Source organism: Halichoerus grypus, chromosome 12, assembly GCF_964656455.1.
Source record: "Halichoerus grypus chromosome 12, mHalGry1.hap1.1, whole genome shotgun sequence".
NCBI classification, from domain to species: Eukaryota; Metazoa; Chordata; class Mammalia; order Carnivora; family Phocidae; genus Halichoerus; species Halichoerus grypus.
The window spans coordinates 250,914-259,488 of NC_135723.1; the positions used below are offsets into that span (position 1 = coordinate 250,914).

Genomic DNA, 8,575 nt, shown 5'->3' on the forward strand with positions numbered 1-8,575 from the left:
GTCCCGCCAGAGACAGAGCAAACAAAAGACATCAGAGGGTCATTTAATTCCGCTGGTTGGCTATTTTGATCGCTGCTGTCAGATTCTAGAATTATCTTCCCCTTCGGGGAGAAAGAAATTCTGGCACGATACTTCTCTAGGGAATCTCAACCCCGTAAACGAGTAGGGGCAGAGGGATTGAGGAGAAAAGAGTGAGTACCTCTCAAAAGGAATAGGTTCAGAGGCGGGAACCTGTTGAGATTGGTTGGAGACCCCCACTACTTGGACCGGTTTGGTGCTCTGAGGGGCTGCTTTACAGCCGTGGGGCTGGGCCCTGAGAGCATAAGTCCTGTGTCACCAAGGACAGAGAGAGATTCACTCCCAATTTGGAGAGTGGTTTCTCCGAGCAAGTTAAAAGTCAGGATTGGGAGGAGGTCTCTGTGTCCCTCTGGGAGCAATGGCCACCACCGTCCAGTCACCTGTGGCCCAGCGCAGGGTCCCCATCTCCTGAGCGGGCCCCAGCAAAGGGGGCTGTGGGTGCAGGAACTCGAGGTGGTCCAGACCAGTAAGCCCTGGCAGGGGCCAGCGGGACAGGGCAGCAGCTGGGCTGCACTGGGGAGAGGGGCGCAGGAAGGGAGGAGGAGGAAGCAGGGGAGTGAGGAGGGGCCCCGGGGAGAGGGATGGTGGAGGTGTTGCTGACGCAAAGCAGGGCAGGCCGGGGTGACAAAGTTCTATTTTGGGGCAGTGTGGCTGTGTCAGCAGCACAGCTCTGTGGGGCTGGTCCCCAGATGGTGAGGAGGGCGGCAGCAGGCGGGAGCTCAGAGGCTGTTCCAGACCCCTGGGGCGGGGTGACAGGCAGGAACGGCGCAGTGGGATGGGGGCGGAGGGGAGAGGAGTTGGCAGGGCGTCTCTCCTCCCTGCAGCCACCCCCTAAGGGGCAGGGCCCAGGGAAACAGGGCGCAGACCGCCTCGGGCAGCAGGCTCTGTGGACCCACAGAGTCTACAAAGGCTCCTGGTCTCAGCTTCCAGAAGTCTAGAGATTCATAATGCCACCCTGTTCATTCACTACATATCCCCCCCGAGCACCTGCCGCGTGCCAGGTGTGGTGCTAGAGGTGGACACATCCCTGTCCCCACGTCGCTCTTGGGAAGCCAGGCTGACCTGCGTCAGGCTGGGCCGGGCATGCCCTGGGTGCCGAGCGGCCCAGACCTGACTCGGGAGATGGCTTCCTGGGGAGGAGATGCCTGTATTGGGGCCTGAAGCCAGGGAGGCCAGAGGCTGGAGGGAGGCTCAGGCGCCATGGCCCTGGCTGCCATCGGGACTGTTCTAGCACCTTCTGGCCTAGCCCCCTCTAGCCTGGGCCCTCCCTCAGAGGCCCTGGTCCCAGTAAGTCTCTGATCAAAACCCACAGGGGTCTGGGGTGTCCGTGAGTGGTGACCCGGTTGGAGCTGGCCTCAATTCCTACAATGGAAGGTCAAAATGAATAGAAGAAACTCAGTTTGGGGTTACTACTTCACAAGGTTGGGTGATGTCTGTCTGTCTTCAGGATATAGCATAAACTGGTGTGTCGCTCATCTTTTGCGTGTAACAAGCCACCCCATGTCTTCCTGACTATGACAGTTTCTCATTTCTCACGGCGTGCAGGCAGCCCCCGTCTCTTCTTGCCCGAGCGTGCACGTGGCCATGGGACTGGGGTCCCTGTCCCAAGTGTCCAGCCTCAGCTGGGAGGGTTGAGGGCCATGCCTGTCCCTCACGTGAGCTTTTATCCTGGGTTTGGTCTCAGTGTGGTGGCCTCTGGCTTCCCAGATGTGAGGGTGGAACCACCAGGCTGCTCGAGGCCGACAAGCCCCCAGCCAGCCTGGGTTCCTGGGCAGACACAGGCTGGGCCTTCCGATTGGAGCAGATCCACAGAAACTTGACTCGCCGGACCCTGTAACTACCGTGTGACTTCCCTCGGGTGGCGTGTGGACGCTGCCTGTGGCTTCCAGGGGACCTGCCACCTGGAGGCTCTTGAGACCAGCACCTTTGTCTCTGGCCTTGCCTCTCCGCCCCTTTGTGCTAGGAAATGGTCGGGTCCGCTGAGCAGACAGCACCCCAAGACAGTCTGGGCCGCCAGCCCATCCCCTGGTACATCTGCACGTCCCTCCATCTGTGCATCTGGTCAGAAACATGAAATCCAGGGTGGCGGTGGCCCCTGCCCCGTGGCCATGCCCCGTGGTCCTGAACTAGAACTGGTGTCACAGGGACCTACTCTGGCCTGCGAGGAGGCTGGGAGGGCATGCTGGGTGCTGTCAAGAGCTGAGTCATTCGGATGTCTTCGTTTTCAACCCCTGGGGACCCAGTGCGTCGGTAGGCTGGTTGAGGCTCCGCGAGAGGGGCACCCACACCCACCTGGCTCTGTGTGGCCGTGGATAAGTCACTCAACCATGTGGTGCCTCGGTTTATCTGTGAGGTGGGGGGGTGGTGGTCAGACCGCATTGGTTGGGACCAGGCTCTGCTGTAAGTACAAGAAACCCCCAATCACAGGGCTCCGGTCATACAGAAGCGAGTTTCTCTTTATGTTAGAGATGAACGGGAGATCCAGGTGTGGCGCAGTGCCCCCAGCTGTCCCGGGTCGGCGGGGGTCCCCACGGCCGTGGGGATCACGTGCCAGCCATGTTCCAGGGAGGCAGGGGGAGGAGGCAGGGAGAGGGATCTAACTGGGTTGTACAACTGGCCAGAGGCTTCTTTAGCTGTCAAAGAGATGGACGCAAAAAGAGGTAGGGAAAGAACTTACATGTTTTCTAAAGAGAATGTGCTAAGAAAAGGGAGGAGAAAATCTGTTTCCTTTTTCTGCACCTGGGAGTATTAACTTTGTCTTATTTCTCATGTGCATTTGCCTGTGCGGGCATCCCTGCCTGCCACGACTCAGAGCCCAGGTGAGGGGGCTCCAGGGCCTTCCTGAACAAAAGCGTTTGGGGAGGGGGGCGTCGCTCGAGAGCCTGCATTTCCAGCCAGCCCCCCCGTGAGGTCTGAGCTGCTGCTGGGGACGTCAGCCTTTGCATCTAGGCCCTGCAGAGTGTTGGGGGAGATGGGACGGTGTTTCTCTTGCAGCCCCTCGAATGTGAGCCCCTGGCAAAGGAGGAGGAAGGGGCCGGAGCTGTTGGAAGTTCTCCCAGAGAGCCCTGGGAGATTCTGGACATGGTCCCAGTGAAGGCAAGAGGCTGGGACACCTCCCCTGAGTGGGCTGTGGGCGAAGTGAGGCGAGGGCACCGCAGGACCAGGAGCCCCACTGCCTTGCCTGGGTGGGGGGGGGTCCTCACAGCAGCGAGGCTTCCAGGGCTCCTAGGAAAACAGGAAGTCGGGGATTTGGATGCCCCTCGGGGAAGCACAGGTGGCTACAGACCCCGAGTCTCCCAGCTCAGGGGTGTGTCCAGCACCTCGGGTGTTGTGTCCAGTAAGGTAGCACTTTGAGGCCTGGCCCTCTGTGAGCACGTTTGTATGGTCTCTGCTCTCTGGAAACAAAACCTTCCCTCGTTTCAGCAGAACATGTAGATGCAAGCCTGCACAAACAGAATGGGCTTCCTTTGGGCTGGCTTGAGCAGGCTCCCTGCTTGGCGGGGAGTCTGCTTCTCCCTCTGCTCTTGCTATCTCTTCCAAATAATAAAATCGTAAAAAACAAAACAAAACAGATTTTATGTACTCATTAGTTCACGAGGGGACCAATAACATGTCACAGCTGGTTCCGAGGAGGATTCAAAGAGCAGATGCATAGACAGCTCACCCTTGAACAACGCAGGGGTGAGGGGCACCAGCCCACCCCCCACAGTTGAAAATCCACTTACAACTTTTGACCCTCCCCCCAAAAAGCTTAGTACTAACAGCCTGCTGGTGACTGGAAGCCTTGCCGATAACATGAGTGATCAGGTAACACATATTCTGTGTGTTGTGTGCATTGTGTGCAGTGTTCTTGCAGTAAAGTAAGCCCGAGAAAATAAAATGTCAAGAACATCGTAAAGAGGAGGAAATGTCATGCTGTCTTATATTTATCGGGAAGAAATCCGCAGGTAAGTGGCCCTCTGTAGTTCAAACCCGTGTGTTCAGGGTCGAGGGAACAGTTCCGGAATGCTGGAAGGAACTTGCTCTCCTAACGGGTACAAAGCTGGCTTCCTCTGCAGAGGAGGGGGGACCACGTGTGGTCACATGTTTAGGGACAGGAGCCCGTGGCCTTGCTGTTGGTCACCTAGAGGCCCCGCAGAACCAGCCGGGGGCTCTGCTGCGCACCGTTTGGAAGACACCTGCGATCTTTGTGGTCCACTGCGTCTTTCACAACGCTTCTCTGCAGAGGCTTAAATTACGGTATTACCCCTTACTTTTTTTGTTTAAGATTTTATTTATTTATTTGAGAGAGTGAGTGCGCGCGCACGCGAGAGAGAGAGAGAAAGAGAGAGAGAGAGAGCATAGAGGCAGAGGGAGAGGGAGAAGCAGACTCCCTGCCGAGCGGAGAGCCCAACGCAGGGCTCGATCCCAGGACCCCGAGACCATGACCTGAGCCGAAGGCAGACGCCCAACCGACTGAGCCACCCAGGCGCCCCAGCCCTTACTTCTTGAAATCAGTTTGTTGAGCAAGCAGAACTCGTGCGCATATCAAGGACCGTAGGCCGTAGGCCGGCCTGGTTGTGATTCCCGCCCCCCACCCCCATCCCTGCTCAGGCAGCTCCAGGATCGTCGTGATCACGAATAAGTACAAGAAAGTGCTAGAACTTTAAATCTCAAGTCTCAACGTGGTAATTAAAATTGCCAAGTCCCAGATAAAAACGAACACCGAACACCTCTCCAGGCGAAAATGCCTTTCGTCTTGCTTGCCTTCGAGGAAGGAATGTGCTCAGCTCCTCATCTCTTCCAACCTCCCAGCTGGGGGAGCTGCAGCCAGGCTTGCGGGAGGGGAGGTCTGACTTCGTGCAAGGGGCTGCCTCTCTCTCTCCCTCCTCCCCCTCCTCCTCCAGATAGGATATCCCCCTACTACCCTCCAGTTCCCAAGATGAAGCCGTGTCCCCCCTCCAGCCACTGCTTTCTGCAGATGAGGTGGGGGATGGGACACCAACAGTCCTTTCCGGAGAAGGACACCCCCTCTCTCCAGCCTTTTACTGCCCCCCCACCCACAGGAGGCCTGTTCCTATTTCCTTTGGAAGTCTGCATGCGCTCTGGTGTGGATGCACCTTGTTTGCATTTCCGAAGTGAAGTGAAGTGTGTGTTTTCAGGTGGGTTCCACACACACGCGCACACACACAGGTGCAGGGAGGCCCACCAGTGCAGAGCGGATGCAGGGCACAGGGCCCACCAGTCCCTCTCCTAGAGATGTGTCCTCATCCGTGAACCGGGCACACGCCGGCCCATCGTCGTGCAGCAGTCTGGGGTGGACTGAGCTGAGCCGGCGAGGGGCTGGGTCCCTCTGATCCCCCTGCTGGCCCCACCCCATCTGTCACAGACAGGCCACCACGCAGGTGTGACTGGGAAACATTTATTGCTGTGTCGGCACAGGCCGGCCCCGAGTCGCAGCCGCACCAAGCTCACTCCTCCTTCTCGTCCCCGTGGGTGATGATGTAGCACAGAGACTTGTAGTCGATGTCCCCTGCCAGGTCCATGGGCGTCAGGGCGAACATCTGCTCCACCTGGGTGGGGGGGGCATGGTAACAGGCAGCCGGCCAGGGAGGCCTGGGGTGGCCAGTGGCCGTGCCTGAGGGAGACCTGTGACCCCTCACCCTGTCCCCTGACTCCCAGCCCCAAACCCCAAACTCAGAGTTACCGTGTTTCTGTTGTCTGCCTCTGGGCAGGCGAGGGAAACGGGGGTGGAGGGTGGGGGTCTGAAGGGGGCTGTGGGTCGGAGGGCCCACCTCAGCCACGGGGTGCCTCCATCTCCTCTCTGCGCTGCCCTGACCCTGCACGCACAGAGCCTCTTCCAAATGCGGGAGGTGCACTCTCTCATCCCTGGGCCTTTGCACACACAGCTCGCAGCCTGGCACACCCTCCTCCCTTCTGACTCCATGCCCTTCACCCTCTGGGGCTCGACGGAGGTGGTCCCACACAGCCGTGCTCCGAGCCCACGAGGGTGGTGGGTCACCAAGGCCTGCCCAGTGCCCTGCGGGGCAAGGGCCCTGTGAAGGGTGGGGAGGGTGTCGAAGGAGTCGGGAGTCCTCACCTCAGCCAGAGAGAACTTGTCTGCCTGGGTCAGGAGAAGCTGCTTGAACCTGGGGAGAGCCGAGGGGTGGCCCGATGCGGGGGGCGGTGAAGGCTCCCCTGGCCCAGGCGGCCGCCCTCACCAAGGGCCCCCCGCGGTTTCTGCGTGGTGCCCCTTCCCGCTGCTCACACGTACTCATCCTTGTTCACCACACCCTTGCCGCTGGGGTCGAACATGCGGAAGGCGCTCAGGATGGCTTCCTCCGGGTCTGTCCCTGGGAACCCGGGGGAGCCAGGTGAGCAGCCGTGCCCACCCAGGAGGACCCGAGGGTGCAGGGGGCCCGCCACGTCCCAGAAGAGGTGGGAGGGTGTTTCCTGATACAAAGCGTCCCTTGGGGCTCAGGGAGGCCAAGACCAGCTGTCCTTGTGGGCAGGCCTGGCCAGGAGACTGGGATTTGGGATTTGGGATTTGGGAGGGAGGCTGAGTCGGAAGTCGGGGTGACCGGTGCCCATGGGTCTGGGAGGGAGGGGAGAACCCCACAGGCTCTGGGTGGACTAGTGCCAGGGAGTGTCCAGTTGAGGTCTGGGTGGGGCTCAGTCAGATTCCAGGCTGGGGGGACCCAATCCAGCCCAGGCTGACCGTTCAGCTTCTCCCCAAAGAGCGTGAGAAAGACGGTGAAGTTGATGGGACCCTTTCCCTCCTGCAGCATGGCATCCAGCTCCTCTTCTGGGACGCTCACCTTCCCTGGTTGGGGGTGGGGCACGCCATGGACATGGGGCCTGGGGGGCCCAGGCCGGCCTCCCCTCCTTCTGGGCCGTAGGGGGTGGAGAAGTGTGAAGTGATGGGGAGCTGTGACCAGTGGGGGAGGGGTGTGTGTGCACGGGGACCGATGGGGAGGGAGGTGTGAGTCGGGAAGGGGGAAGGCGGGCGCTGCCTGGTGGGGGGGGGCTGTGCATTCTCAGTGGGCCTCCCACCAGCTAGCTGAGCCACAGCGGCTCCCCTGGTGTGAGCAGGCCCCATGAGCAGGGGGAAGGCAGAAGCACTCACCGAGCTGGGAGTAGGTCTCCCGAAGGTCTGACTTGCAGATAATGCCATCCCGGTTTTGGTCGATGCAGCTGAAGGCCTGCGAAGTGGGGAGCACAGCCTCCAAGTGGGAACAGCCCCCACCCCAGGGAAGGCCGGAGGTGGGGAGGGGTCCTGGAGGGCAGACGGCAGAGCAAGGACAGGGGCCAGGACCACTGACTACAGAGCAGAGGGGGTGTATGCGGGGTGGGATGCCGGGACCGGTCCCAGGCCACTGGGGGTGGGGCACTCACTTCCTTGAACTCCTGGATCTGGGCTTGCTCGAACATGGAGAACACATTGGAAGAGCCTCGCTGGGCCTGCTTGGTGGCCGCGGCCTTGCCCCGGGTCCCCGCCTTCCTGCTGGCCTGCAACATTGTCGGTGGGGAGAGGTCCTCTGCCCGGCTCCCCAAAGACTCCCCCCTTCCCATGCACACCCCCTGAGCATTCCCAGGAGAGCCTAGGTCAGGGTCCTCTTCCTACCTCTGGAGACTAGCTCTCCAGGCCCAATGCAAGCACAGAAGTCCCTGGCTCTCTTCCCCCAGCCCACGGGACAGCACCTGGGACCCTGCTGGCCTCTGGCTTCCCCACCGGGCACTCACCATCCTCTCTCTATGGCGGCCGGGTTGCTGCAAGGGGCCCCCAGCCCCTTTTATGTTTCAGCCTTATCACCTGCATGCCAAATAAGGACAGGAAGAGAGGACAGGCCCAAACTTGGCAGCCCTGCCTGGGCTGGGGGAGGACAGGGCCCCAGGCAGATTCCAGCCACGTTCCTGGTGACCTTCAGGCCCCCTGATGTCTAACATCCGGGCGTCCACCCATCCAGCAGCCACGGCTCCCAAGGGCAGAGCTCACAGCCTCACAGCTCTCGCCACTCTGGGTGCTGAATGAGGTAGCCCCCCGAATGAGAAGTCTCCCCTATGACCCCCATCTGACCGTCCCTCCTGCAGGTCCAGCCCAGAACCCGCCCAGTCCAAGAGGACGGCGTTCGGAGGGCTGGCCTGGGGCCTCTGCTGGGCTTGGGAAGGGCAGTGGGTGGTTCTGAAGATGGTCTCTGGCCTGAGACCCCCAGGGATTCCCAGAGGTTTGGGTGGACGGTGGCCCTGGCCTCTGACAGAGGAGCAGAAGGCAGCCCTGAGCTAGTCGTGGCCCCAAACAGAACCTGTGTGTGAGGCTTTTGGAGCACAGTGCCCAACCTGGACCCCAAGGAACCCCTGGACCCCCATGGAAGTGGTCACGAGCCCTCCGTGTGAGGCTGCTGTGCAGCCAGGGGCCAGACACTCTCGGTTCTGCCCGGGCTGCAGGCTTGCCTGCTCCTTTAGGGCCCGGAGAAGGGCTGGGGGCCTTCTAGAACTAACGTCGTGGGCCCACTGCCTG

General features: G+C 60.5%; 1 protein-coding gene across 1 annotated transcript; it reads right to left on the reverse strand.

The window, feature by feature from the left end:
- Positions 1 to 5,465: 5,465 nt before the first annotated feature.
- Positions 5,466 to 8,575, reverse strand: MYL7 (myosin light chain 7). Its single transcript, XM_078059840.1, has 6 exons — positions 7,453 to 8,575; positions 7,184 to 7,259; positions 6,776 to 6,880; positions 6,332 to 6,410; positions 6,158 to 6,206; positions 5,466 to 5,630 (listed from the first exon to the last, which is right to left on the reverse strand). Exons 1-6 carry the CDS (start codon positions 7,627 to 7,629, stop codon positions 5,529 to 5,531), a joined length of 588 nt encoding a protein of 195 aa, XP_077915966.1. The 5' UTR covers positions 7,630 to 8,575; the 3' UTR covers positions 5,466 to 5,528.

Bases quoted from the DNA above. Each gene is read 5' to 3' on its own strand.
- MYL7 (XM_078059840.1), bottom strand. From the start codon at position 7,629: ATGGGAAGGGGGGAGTCTTTGGGGAGCCGGGCAGAGGACCTCTCCCCA. The intron at 6,881-7,183 runs GTGAGTGCTTCT...ACCCCCAACCAG, and splicing joins GGAGACCTACTCCCAGCTCG to GGAAGGTGAGCGTCCCAGAA. The intron at 6,411-6,775 runs GTCAGCCTGGGC...CCGGGTTCCCAG, and splicing joins CTTTGGGGAGAAGCTGAACG to GGACAGACCCGGAGGAAGCC.